Source organism: Pongo abelii, chromosome X, assembly GCF_028885655.2.
Source record: "Pongo abelii isolate AG06213 chromosome X, NHGRI_mPonAbe1-v2.0_pri, whole genome shotgun sequence".
Taxonomy (NCBI): domain Eukaryota; kingdom Metazoa; phylum Chordata; class Mammalia; order Primates; family Hominidae; genus Pongo; species Pongo abelii.
In genome coordinates, this window is record NC_072008.2 from 24633728 (window position 1) to 24647212 (window position 13485).

The following is a 13485-nucleotide window of genomic DNA, read 5'->3' on the forward strand; positions in this document are numbered from 1 at the left end:
TTTAAAAATTGTGGTTTGTGATTCGGCAGTATGATTAACAAAAAGATCTTATTATTTTAGAACTCAATGAGAGCGACAGTCGAACTCTATGAAGACAGAAAAGAGGGCTACCCCGCTGTTAAAACCCTCGTTACTTTGGGTAAAGAAGACTTATCCATTAAGGTAACTGTTTTATGTGCATGTATACTTTAATTATCAGTTGTGAGTTAATAGTATCTAGACATTGAAAAATCAGAGGGAAGAAAATTGACATTTATTGAGTGTCCTATTTGTAAGTTCTATGCTAGATCCTTGGCTTAAGTTACCTTATTTAAACTTCATTAGAACCTTGTTATTCAGGGAGTTGAACAAGACCTCAACACCAAGCCTGTTGGATACCACTGTACCATTCGGCCTCCTTTGTTTTACACTGTTCACAAAGGAACCATATGTCACTGGGGGATTCAAAGTCCTTGTACATTGTAGAGTAATCTGCTATGTACTTTATTTAATGAACCCATTGCCTCCTACTAAGTATAGATCAACTTCTTTGTTTTGATTGTTAACATTTTGAACATTGCAGATCAGTGACCTAGGTGGTGGTGTCCCACTTCGAAAAATAGATCGTCTTTTTAACTACATGTATTCGACTGCTCCTAGACCCAGCCTGGAGCCTACCAGAGCTGCCCCTTTGGTAAGCATCTGAAACTGCTGCTGAAGGAAAGATCATAAACACGGGAAGGGGCTCAGAGGGAGCTGCCTCTCTCCCCAGGTTGTCACATTAGTGTAGTTGATTTAGAAGGTTGCCTGTATTATGGTTTGGAGGAGGGAAAATTTTTTGCCTTGGCTACTTTCTTTGTGAATCCTTTGGACTTCAATTTCCTCTCTGATTTGTGTCTAAGAAACACTCCTAGCTGAGTGCCTCATTCCCATATACAGAGAAAAAGTATCTCATTGTGGTAAGACTGCTACTGGAGCACCATTTTCCACTTTGTGCTACCCTTGGAAGGGGTGGAAGTTGCCAGTGGGTGAGCAAAGGGACAGTACTGAATGCATAGCTGCCACTTGGTCCTGCGCACTCTGGCATGCCTACCACAGAGGCGCGAATCACCTAGTGCCTTAGAATCTCCACTGTCAAATTTGTTTATATAATTAAAATGTTAAATTATGAAAACATTAAATTTTTATATTAAATAACATTAGCATGAAACATATAGGTGGTGTATGCATTTTCAGAGCCCTTTCTGTCTGGAAATAACCTTCAGCCCTGTTAAGGCAGTGAGAAAAGCCACTGGTTACCATGGTAGCATTTAGATCCTGGTAGGGCCACACTTGCTTCCCCTGCTGAGTGTTTCTAATTGACAAACAACAATTGAACCCTTTGTCATTAAACACAGCAACATATCTATCAGTCTGCAAAATGGTTCAGGGTATAAATTAAGTTTCATTTTAAAGTCCTACCTGACTGATAAGCACATAAGATTATATTTTATTTGTACGAATAAAATCAAACACTTTGCATCATTTATTTGAGACAGAGTTTGTTAACTCAGCATGTTGGAAACAGGAAATCATTTATATAGGAGTCGAGAAAATTCATGAAAGATCACATTTGAGAGGCGTTGCCTTGACTAGGCTCTGGCATGCACTTAAATACACATCAAAAGGAAAAAAGGCACCACAAACAAACTTAGTACCTTCCCCAGTTGTTTAAAAGAAATATAGATTGTCTCTTCCAGGTCTTAAAATAGCATCTTGAGGATAGCTGTTATGTCATAGGTTTTTTTTCTTATTGAAACTGAGGACTTATAAGAGACCTTTAACAATTACACATGCGCACTCCCATTGTATAGCTGAGGAAATGAGGAAATGACCTTGTCCAAAGTCATTGAACTAATTAACTGCAGAGCTGGTGCTGGCCATGTCTGTGTTCTTTCCAGTGTACTACGTGGCCTCTCCTTTTGAAGAAATGCTTCTGCTAGTGGCTCTCCCAGTTAGGAAACTGGCCTGTAATCCTAGCACTTTGGGAGGCCAAGGCGGGTGGATCACTTAAGGTCAGGAGTTCGAGACCAGCCTGGCCAACATGGTGAAACCCTGTCTCTACTAAAAATACACGAAAATAGTTGGGAGCAGTGGCGCATGCTTGTAATCCCAGCTATTCAGGAGGCTGAGGCACGAGAGTGGCTTGAACCTGGGAGGTGGAGATTGCAGTGAGCCTATATCACGCCACTGCACTCCAGCCTGGGCGACAGAGCGAGACTCTGCCTCAAAAAAAAAGAAAAGAAAGAAAAAGAAACTGTCCTCAGCTTTAAAGTGGGCACATGAATATGTACTACTAGAAAACATAATTTCCTCATTGAGCAACTTACACTTTTACACCTTTTATACCTCTGTGCCTTTACATGTGCATTTCTGTTTGAGAATATCCACCCAGCGAGCTCCTGCCGATCCTTTGACACTCTGGGAAACCTTTCCTGAACCTCAGCAAATCCGAGGTCCAGACCCCTCCTCTGCATTCTTTGGGCTTACAGTCACATCTGCATTGGCCTCGGAGTTCTCGGCTCTTCTGTGTTGGACATGAGGGCAGGCTCTGGGCCTTGCTTGAACATAGAAGGCAGATTTGCTCACATCTCTTCCTAGAGTGAGCTAGTTTCTTTGCTGTGGTTACCTGAGTCACTATTATAAATATCTCATCTTCACTACTGGCCATATTCAGCAAGTCCTAAAGCCCTTAAATAATGGGGTACGTTCTTTTACCCCCTGCCCTTTCAGTTAGACCCTACCCTGAGGGAAGGTATCAAGGAGAGATGTTAGAAAATGGCAGAAATCTGTGTAACTTCATAAAATTGCTGCTCCTAGTAGCCGTAGTACCAGCTTCGATTTATTTAGTTTTACTGTGTTAGGCACTGTGCCAAGATTTTATACTTGTTATATTATTTAATCCTTATAGCAGCTCTGAGGTCAGTTTTCTATCATATGTTCAGATGAAAAAATGGTCTCAAAGAGGTTGAGTAAACTGCTCAGAGTCGCACAGAAAGTGGATTTCAACTTGGGTCTATCTGAGTCTAAGGCCCATGTGACTTTGTGCACATGGTCCCCTGCCCTCCTTCCTTAACCTTGTTCATAGATTTAACCAGAAGTGAGGAAGCTTGGTGTTATATCTCCTTCCCCACCCTGCCCCACTACCACCACAAATGGTATGACATTTAGTTTCGATTCTTACTGTTCTTGTCCATAGAACACCTGTTACTGACAGTCAGGATTCCTTGACATAGAGATATAGGAGGGTACTGAAAATTTCTTTAATCTCTAAAAGTACCTGAACTACAATATACCAAAATATTCTCACATTCCTGGAACCTTAGTAGTTGCCTCTCAGAAAATTGTTTTCCTTTCCATGTTCTCATCTTGTTACTGGTAGATTTGTACTCAGCACTGCGCTATTGATTTTCACTTGCAAAAGCAAGGAAATCTGATCATGGGACTTTGAAATGATGTGGTTTAGTTTTGTCATCAGGTCACATTCCACTTGATTTGGAATGTGCTTTGTGTGTGTGTGTGTGTGTGGAGATGGAGTCTCGCTCTGTTGCCCAGGCTGGAGTGCAGTGGCGCCATCTCAGCTCACTGCAACCTCCACCTCCTGGGTTCAGGCGATTCTCCTGCCTCAGCCTCCTGAGTAGCTGGGACTACAGTCTCTCACCACCTCACCCAGCTAATTTTTGTAGTAGAGATGGGGTTTTGCCATGTCGGCCAGGCTGGTCATGAATTCCTGACCTCAAGTGATCCACCTGCCTCAGCCTCCCAAAGTGCTGGGATTACAGGCGTGAGCCACTGTGCCCGGCCTCGGAATGTGCTTTTAAAAAAATGATAAAATTTTGCTTTAAAATGCTAAAAAAGCATTAGTCAAAAATTAGAATATTTCTATTATTATCCAAACATATAAGACATGTTTTTGCAGGGTGAAAATAAAGAGGTTGTTTGCCATAGAAGAAGATATACATCATTGTAAAGGTTGAGTCAGTAATTTATTTGATTTAAATCTGAATCAAGAATTTATTTTAACCTTCTCTGAATGGTCATCATATAAAATGTGTTAGCATTTAGCATTTGTGCCTGTCTCACTGTATTAATTTTCTTTTCTCAATAGGCTGGATTTGGTTATGGTTTGCCAATTTCCCGTCTGTATGCTAGATATTTTCAAGGAGATCTGAAACTGTATTCCATGGAAGGAGTGGGTACTGATGCTGTCATTTATTTGAAGGTACTGCATTTCATTTGTTAGTATGAGGCATCTTTGCTTTTTAAAGCTGTAAGTTCTAATCGCTGATTGAGAACAGCACCGTATCATCTCTTAGATTCATCGCAGCTTTACTTCACTTTCCCATGAAAACCATGTTATGCCTCACCCTTGATTCTATGCTCAGATAAAGCAAAATATGAAACCTGGAGGTATAGAAATTAAAATACTGATTTTGGCCGGGCGCGGTGGCACATGCCTGTAATCTCAGCACTTTGGGAGGCTGAGGTAGGTGGATCACCTGAGGTCAGGAGTTCGAGACCAGCCTGGCCAACATGGTGAAACCCCATGTCTACTAAAAGTACAAAAGATTAGCTGGTGTGGTGGTGCACACCTGTAGTCCCAGCTGCTCAGGAGGCTGAGGCAGGAGAGTCATTTGAACCCAGGAAGCAGAGGTTGCAGTGAGCCAAGATGGTGCCACTGCAATCCAGCCTGGGTGACAGAATGAGACTCCGTCTCAAAAGAGAAAAAAAAAAAATTAAAATACTGATTTTTAAAACTGTAATTTTAAATTGTGACTTAAAAAACGACATGCCTATTGAAAGGTCTGATCTGAAAGAAGGCAGATTTTCATAAACTGAAGTATTTCGGTCTTTTGTTTTAAAAACTCACTGGCTTTCCCAAAGTTACAAGAATTCAGTAATCATAATATGGTTATGTAAAAGATTCATTTAATAACAAACTTCTCTGTAACACAGTTTTTCTTATTCATTGGTGGTAATTGGACTTTTATTTCTAAACTCTAGAATATTTGTAACATTTTTTTGAATAGGTAATATAGGCACATAATAAAAATTTAAAAGCTACAAAAGGAAAAATGAAGTCTCTCCTCCCACTGGCCCTAAACCGCCACTTCTGTTCAGCGGAGATCACCACCGGTCTCAGTGTCTTACGGATCCTCCTAGAGTTGATTCTACATATATAAATATGGGAAAAATAGAATTTTTCCCACATAAATGAAATTTCAGCACCTTCTTATTTTTTTTACTTTCCAATCTGTCTTAGAGATCTTTCCAGATCCGTTTATGTAGAACTGGCTCATTCTTTTAAACAGTGGCAGTTTAAAGTAGCATGTTACTGTGGGTCAAGCATCCCTAACCCAAGAATCTGCAATCCAAAATGCTTGAAAATCTGGAACTTTTTGAGCGCCAACATGATGCTTGCTCAAAGGTCAAGCTTAAAGGAAATGCTTATTGGAGCACCCCAGATTTCAGATTTTCAGATTAGGGATGCTTAACAGGTAAGCACAATGCAAATATTCCAAAATCGGAAAAAATCAGAACTACTTCTGGTCTCAAGCATTTCTTTCTTTCTTTTCTTTTTTTTTTATTTTTTCTTTTTCTTTTTTTTTTTGAGATAGAGTCTGGCTCTGTCACCCAGGCTGGAGTGCAGTACTGCCATCTTGGCTCACTGCAACTTCCGCCTCCTGGGTTCAAGCCATGCTCCTGCCTCAGCCTCCTGAGTAGCTGGGATTACAGGTGTAAGCCACCACACCCGGCTAATTTTTTGTATTTTTAGTAAGACAGGGTTTCACCATGTTGGCCAGGCTGGTCTCGAACTCCTGACCTCAGGTGATCCACCTGCCTCAGCCTCCCAAAGTGCTGGGATTATAGGTGTGAGCCACTGTGCCCGGCCTGTTCCCAGGCATTTCAAAGGGATACTCAACCTATGTATGTGATACCAGAATTTAACCAGTTACTGGGAGTATTTATCTTAGATGCCCATGCATCTAAGTAATGTGATATTTAATATCACTTGATGGTGTGTGTTTATAAACCTGGGATGCATGAGACTGTATCTCTTCCTGGGCCCTTTGTGAGACCAGTCACCAGGTATAGTCAAAACAGTTGAGCATCTCAAAGCAGTATGAGCTGAATTAAAATATGTTTTGTTCTGGTCATGTGTATTTCAGTTCTGATTTTGAATGAGCAAATGTTTTCATTCCTTTAAAAAAGCTTTAATGTTTTCCTGGCCAGTCTAAGTAAACTACTAAGGTGTAATTTTAATATCATTTTGAAAATATGTATTAAGGTTTCTGATGTTTTAAATAATAAAATTTGGGTTACTATTTCACTTGAGAAAAATGACACTGTGGACCTTTGGTGTATATTTTTGTTTCTCCAATAGGCTCTTTCAAGTGAGTCATTTGAGAGACTTCCAGTTTTTAATAAGTCTGCATGGCGCCATTACAAGACCACGCCTGAAGCCGACGATTGGAGCAATCCCAGCAGTGAACCCAGGGATGCTTCAAAATACAAAGCAAAACAGTAATATACCACCTTGATTTCCATTACAAAGTATCTGATTTGTCTGAATAAAGGTGTCCCACTCACTGTTCCAGGAATTCTTGCAGTGTAGAGGTATTCACAACAGCGAGCAGGGATTTGGCCTGCCATCAATTTTATTTAAAAAGCAATTAAGTTTGCAGTTTGTCATCATAAACGTTGTAGGTTGAAACTGAAAAATAAGTTAAAATGATCAATCAAGATAAAAGGTGATCCATCCATCCAATGGAATATTATTTGGCCTTAAAAAGGAAGGACATTCTGATATGTGCTACAACATGGGTGAATCTTGAAGTCATTATGCCGAGTGAAATAAGCCAGACATAAAAGGGCAAATACTATGATTCCACTTACGTGAAGTACCTAGAGTAGTCAAATGCAGAGACACAAAGTGGAAGGGAGGTTGCCAGGGGCTAGTGACGAAGATGGAATGGGGAGTCATTGTTTTATGGGTACAAAGTTTCAGGTGGAAAGATGAAAAACTTCTGGAGATGGATGGTGGTGATGCTTGCACAACAGTGTGAATGTACTCAATGCCACTGAACTGTACATGTAGCAATGGTTAAGATGGTAAGTTCTGGGCTGGGTGTGGTGGCTCACGCCTGTAATCCCAACACTTTGGGAGGCTGAGGCTGGATGATCTCTTGAAGCCAGGAGTTCGAGACCAGCCTAGGAAACATAGTGAGACCCTCGTCTCAGCAAAAAATTTTAAAAGGTAAAATTAGCCATGTGTGGTGGTGAGTGTCTGTAGTCCTAGCTACTCAGGAAGCTGAGGCGGGAGGATCACTTGAGCCCAGGACTTCCAGGCTGTAGTGAGCTATGTTTCGCACCACTGCACACCAGCCTGGGGGACAGAAAAAGACTGTGTCTCAAGAAAAAGGTGGTAAGTTATATGTTATGTATAGCTTATTACAATAAAAAATGTAAACATTATAAAGGAAAAGTTATCAATCACAGAACAAGTTTTACTGTTTTATGGTAATAAGGAAAATAATCTGTAGTTTTCTTCTGACTATGTACCCTTAAGCTTCAACTCTACTAGCAACAGTGGGGTTCTGCTTCATTTAACTTAAAATAATCCTGTATTAACAAAAAAGCAGTATATGTGCATTGTAAAAAATAAGAAAACATTGGCTGGGCGCAGTGGCTCACGCCAGTAACCCCAGCACTTTGAGAGGCCGAGGTGGGTGGATCACTTGAAGTCAGGAGTTGGAGACCAGCCTGGCCAATACGGTGAAACTCTGTCTCTACTAAAAATACAAAAATTAGCTGGGTGTGGTGGCACACGCCTGTAATTCCAGCTACTTGGGAGGCTGAAGCAGGAGAATTGCTTGAACCCAGGAGACAGAGGTTGCAGTGAGCCAAGATAGTACCACTGCACTCCAGCCTGGGAGATAGAGCTAGACTCCATCTCAAAAAAAAAAAAAAAAAGAAGAAGAAGAAGAAAGAAAACATAAGTAAGCCAAAAAAGAAAGGAGAAACCTCTGTGTTCCCAAAACCCAGAGATTGCCACTGCTATAGCTTCGTGTATATTCTTCCAGATATTTTGCCATTTGTGTATATATGTATTTTTTTTGCAAATGAGATTACACTATTCATACTATTTTACAACCTGCTTTTGTTTCATTTAACCATCCCATCTTTCCATGTCAGTGATCATTCACTGCAACCTCCGCCTCCTGGCTTCAAGTGATTCTCATTCCTCAGCCACCTGAGTAGCTGGGATTACAGGCATGGGCCACCATGCCTGGCTAATTTTTATATTTTTAGTAGAGACAGGGTTTTGTCATGTTGTCCAGGCTGGTCAAAAAGAGAAAAAAGAAAGAAAGAAAAGAGGAAGGAAAGGAAGGAAAAGAAGGAAAGGAAGGAAGGAAAGGAAAGGGAAGGGGAAGGGAAGGGAAAGGAAGGGAGGGGAGAGGAGGGAAGGGAAGGAAAGGAAAGGAAAGAGCTAATGGAGCATTTTTTGCTAGAATATCCATAAGCACTGTTGCAGAATTACACTATATGAGACCCATGACATCTCATTGACCCACCATTAGTGATGTTATGATTGAGCATAGTTTAGGTGATGGCTGTCTGATCCCTCTGAGTTATAGTTATTTTTCCCCTTTTCACTAGAAAATAATCTGTGTGGTGTTATTTTGGCACTATGCAAATGTGTACTTACCCGTCAGCTGTTCACCTAATGGTTTTTACCCCAATTGATCATTTTGGCCTGTGTTAAAATTAACACAGTAATTTTATTTGGGTTTATAAAAGGATGTTTTTCTTTTAAAAAAAATCATTCCTTTGTCAATTATTCTCCTATAAAGTAAAGCTCTTCCTCATCAAATGAGGCCATTTAGGTATTTTGAAGTACAGTTCCTCTGGTAAGTGTTTAACTCTTTCCTTTTAAATTTAAAGGGACAATTAAATTCCCTTCAAGTTACCAATTTTCCAGGTAAGAAATATGTTAAAAGCCACCTTAAATGGTAACAAATGAGTTTATGGCTTTGTCTTTTTTAGTATTATTATAGATTTTGTTACTTTGATATATTTTAATTGGCACTTATTTTATTGAAGCATAACATATAGTAATAGTAAAGTGCACACATCTTAAGTTTACAGCTTTTTTTTTACATCTATATTTCCTCTACCCCCAAAGACTCCTTTCTAGTCAAACACTTCTCCCTCCCTCCTCCACCATGTAATTGCTTTTCTAACTCTATCACCATAGGTTCTCTTCTTGAACTTAAAAGGAACACATAGTCTATACCCTTTTTGTGTCTGGCTTTATGTGAGATTCATCCATGTTATTGCATGTAACAGTCATTTTCCTTTTTGATGCTTGAATTGACATACCTTTGGCCAATGAGAGCTATTTCCAGCTGGATCCTTTGTGTTCTATTGCCAAAACTCATTAATCTTTGAAAGCTTTTCTTGCCCAAGATGATATCCTAGATTCATCTTATACCTTCTGTGCCCGTGTCCTAGAATCAACTGTTTCCCTCAAGGGGTCTTGTTTCTTTTCTTTTCTTTTTTTTTTTTTGAGACAGAGTCTCACTCTGTCACCCAAGTTGGAGTGCAGTGGTGGAATCTCAGCTCACTGCAGCTCCACCTTCTGGGTTCAAGCGATTCTCGTGTCTCAGCCTCCCAAGTAGCTGGGACTACAGGCATGATCCACCACGCCTGGCTATTTTTTTTTTTTTTTTTGTATTTTTAGTAGAGATGGGGTTTTGCCATGTTGACCAGGCCGGTCTCGAACTCCTGACCTCAGGTGATCTGCCTGCCTCGGCCTCCCAAAGTGCTGGGATTACAGGCATAAGCCACTGCACCCAGCCCTGTTTCTTTTTAATCAGTATTAGAGACGCTAATCTGATAATTGGGAATGCTTGTTATACCTTTTTTAGGCCCTTTTCCTGGACAGGCAGAGCTATAAAATATAGCTATATTTAAAATATATTTTAAATCATAAGTTCATATTGATATTTTATTCTATTTTAACATTGTAATGTTTCTCCCCAATATATTTTAATTGTATATATTTCTTATTACCCTGAAAACCTTGATTTTTAACATCTTTAACACAATGCAACAGAAAGATATTTGTACACAAATACAGTTTATATAGCTTTGCAGTATTGTACCATTTAGTAGCATTGGCCTTCTCTGACAAGTGCTATAAATGATATCCATATGGATGTTTATTTTTTTCTATGGAAGTGTCATGGTGGACTGCTACGCAATATTGCTGGACTGGCCACTCATCTCAAATGATGAAGTTTAGAGAAGTTTGGTTTGTGGAAACAAACATACTTACTCTCACCATTCCTGGCCAAGTTTAAGCTAAATCAGCTTGAAATACCTGGATCATATCAATTTCTGTTTATTCCATTTTCAGTCTGTATGTAAGTCAAATAGAATGTTGAGCATCATTGTGACCAGTTGATTCAAACTGCTCAAACTATTGCTCTGATATGTGGAGTAATTTGAGTAGTGCAGAAGCCATCTTTAGAAAAAGGTTTGGTTGTAAAAAGGTGGCTTTAATTGAATATTATTTTAAAGGCAATTTTTAAACTAAGGTTTAAACTAAGGTTTAAATTTTAAACTGAAGGTTGTATGCTAATTAAGTATTAGTCTTAACTTCTAATATATTATTAGGTGAACAAATTTAAGCAGAAAGCAGTTCTTAAAATTTTAAAATGCTTAGCCTGACAATTAAAATTGTTAAACTATACAAATAATCGGTAGAGATTTGGGGAAAGACTTTAGTAGGTATGGTAAATTCACTAGGTATTTATACATGAGAGGTTCTAAGAAAATTTATTTTCAAAACAGTTTCTAAGTAAGAGTTTTATTGAGATTAATTCACACAACATAAAATTCACCCTTTACAAATATATAATTCCGACCGGGCACAGTAGCTCATGCTTGTCATCCCAGCACTTTGGGAGGCCATGGCGGGTGGATCACTTGAGGTCAGAAGTTCAAGACCAGCCTGGACAACATGGCAAAACCCCGTCTCTATTAAAAATACAAAAATTAGCCGGGCTGGTGGCGGGTGCCTGTAATCCCAGCTACTTGGGAGGCTGAGGCACGAGACAAACCCAGGAGGCACAGGCAACAGTGAGCCAAGATCACGCCACTGCACTCCAGCCTGGGCGACAGACCGAGACTCCATCTCAATAATAAATAAATAAATAAATAGATAAATAAAAGTACACAATTCCATGTTTTTTAGTATATTCACAGAGTTGTGCAGCCCTTCCCACTATCTAACTTTAGCATATTTTCATCACCCCAAAAAGAAACCTCATACTTTTTAGCAGTCACTCTATATTTCTAACCAGAGTTTTCACTGACAGTAAAGAACCGTTTTAAAGTATATATAAGTAATTAAATGGTCATTCTATTTCTGTAGTAGTTGTAGAAAATAATTCTGAGATACGGCAAGGGTTTTTGAATTATCACTATAATGAAATACTCTAAGTCCTGGTCAAAACAGAGGAGATTGTACTCACAAACTCACTATGGATATTCTCATTATTTTCTTTGTAGAGACAAGATCAAGACTAATAGAACTTTCTAGAGGACTGAATGCTGTGGTCCTCTCTGTGAAGAAAGATTGCCTTCTGCAAGTCAACCAGAGAGAACTGCTTTCTCCCACCTGCTCTGAGCGTGGCATCACAGTTATTCCTAGTGCTTGAATATGTATTTTCTCTGTACCACCTGGACTTTCCCAAGGAGTTTTTCCTGTAGCTACTCCAGATCTTCCACTAAAGTAGTAACTTTTTAATGACATCTTGCTGTGGTGTGATTGATGCCTGTCACCGAAGAGCACGGAGCCTCCTTACAGCTCTTGTGCCCTTGTACTCTCCATCTTGTTATCATAGCGTCTGATGTCTTCAGTCCTTCCAGGATTCTGTGCGCCTTTGCCATTCCAGATACAGCAGATCGTACTGTTGCTCCTTGTGACCAAATACCATATTTGTCCCAAACCTCCACCTAGGGCCCTGGGACCCTGGAAGTGGAAGACATCAGCTGGCCATGCCCTGATGATTTAGTCCCAGAGCCCTCCGTCTCTCCCGTGCCTCCCTCCGCCACTCTATGATTTAGACTTTTGCTTTCTTCCATCTGATCAGATTCTCATTGTGAGATGTGGTGACTTTCATGTTAGATCTTCTTCACTGATGCCTTGGTTTTATTTTAAAATTCATTTGTATACTTCTGTTGATTAAAGCATTCGAAATGTTATCTTAGAATTTTTCACCCAACTGCTTGGTTTCAAAGATCTTAAGTGAAAAACTGCCTCCTGGTCAATACCAAATTTGTACAGAGTGTGAAGTGGAGTTTTTATGCTTCTGTCAAACTTCATCCATCTAATACTGTACCTGTGTCATATTTTATTCCTTTGTAGTCTTCTAAGGAATTGGAAGTTTCTGTATGATGCACTTTACTAGTTGTAAAATAGACTATCGGAGGGAAAAGGCCTCTCTAGTTTATTTTTGAAAAATGCTCCAGGTCTTAATAATTTTCATTTTCATTCATCTTAGTTTTAGAATTGTCAGCTAAATCTGATTTTCACAATCCTTTCTGCTAAAAGTTGGAAGTGGGAATTAGCAGACGATTTGGGATAAGGAAAGAGGAATGATGTTATATTTACCCTTAGGAATAGAAGTGACTGAAGAATCCGGATTGAAACCAGCATTCTATATACAGCTCCACAGGATGTGCTTCTCTTCATGGTAATTTTCCATATATATCATCTACTTTGACTTCTGCCCTGTTTTAATGTCCATATAAATGTTTCAGTCCAATTTGTAAGTGTTGAGTCCACTGATGTAGAAGTTCTGACTTGTAAACCATTCATCCTGCTTTAGTCATATGATAGTACCAATGCAATTAGCCCCTCTCCCACCACTGTGGGGGATTTCTCCCTGAGATGAGGTGTGCTTTGACTAGCTGCATGTGGCTTGATTGCATTCCTGTTTCTCTTAGTTCCACTGGATCTTGTTTTCTTTTATTTCGTTATATTACCTGAGCTCAGGGTAGTTCCATTCATCTTTAGAAAGAGCTCATCTCTTCCATCCTTAGAAAGATCTCATCAGAGAACTCATATGTAATCAATCAGGTAAAAGAAATACTGATGTACTTCCGAGAGACTGGTGAGAGGTGGGTCATAGGAAGCCCGTAGGTCTGAGGACCAAGTAAGTGTCTTGGGGATGGGGCTGTTCCATATGATTATTTTTGTGTGGCGTAAAAGATGTAAAAAAACAAAAACAAAAACAAAAAATGGTCCTTTACATGCAAAGACCCTAGCTTCCTTTTTTTTTGAGACACAGTTTCACTCTGTCCCCTAGGCTGGAGTGCAGTGGCACCATCTCGGCTCACTGCAACCTCCGCCTCCCAAGTTCAAGCAATTCTTGTGCCTCAGCCTCCCAAATA

General features: G+C 39.7%; 1 protein-coding gene across 1 annotated transcript in view; it reads left to right on the forward strand.

The window, feature by feature from the left end:
- Window positions 1-12527, forward strand: part of PDK3 (pyruvate dehydrogenase kinase 3) — a 76890-nt gene extending 64363 nt beyond the window's left edge. The window contains exons 8-12 of the mRNA XM_054544423.2: window positions 61-162; window positions 563-673; window positions 4127-4240; window positions 6404-6543; window positions 11599-12527. Of these exons, the coding sequence (XP_054400398.1) occupies window positions 61-162; window positions 563-673; window positions 4127-4240; window positions 6404-6543; window positions 11599-11629 (498 nt within the window). The 3' untranslated portion in view covers window positions 11630-12527. The remainder of the gene's footprint in view (window positions 1-60; window positions 163-562; window positions 674-4126; window positions 4241-6403; window positions 6544-11598) is intronic.
- Window positions 12528-13485: the final 958 nt, after the last annotated feature.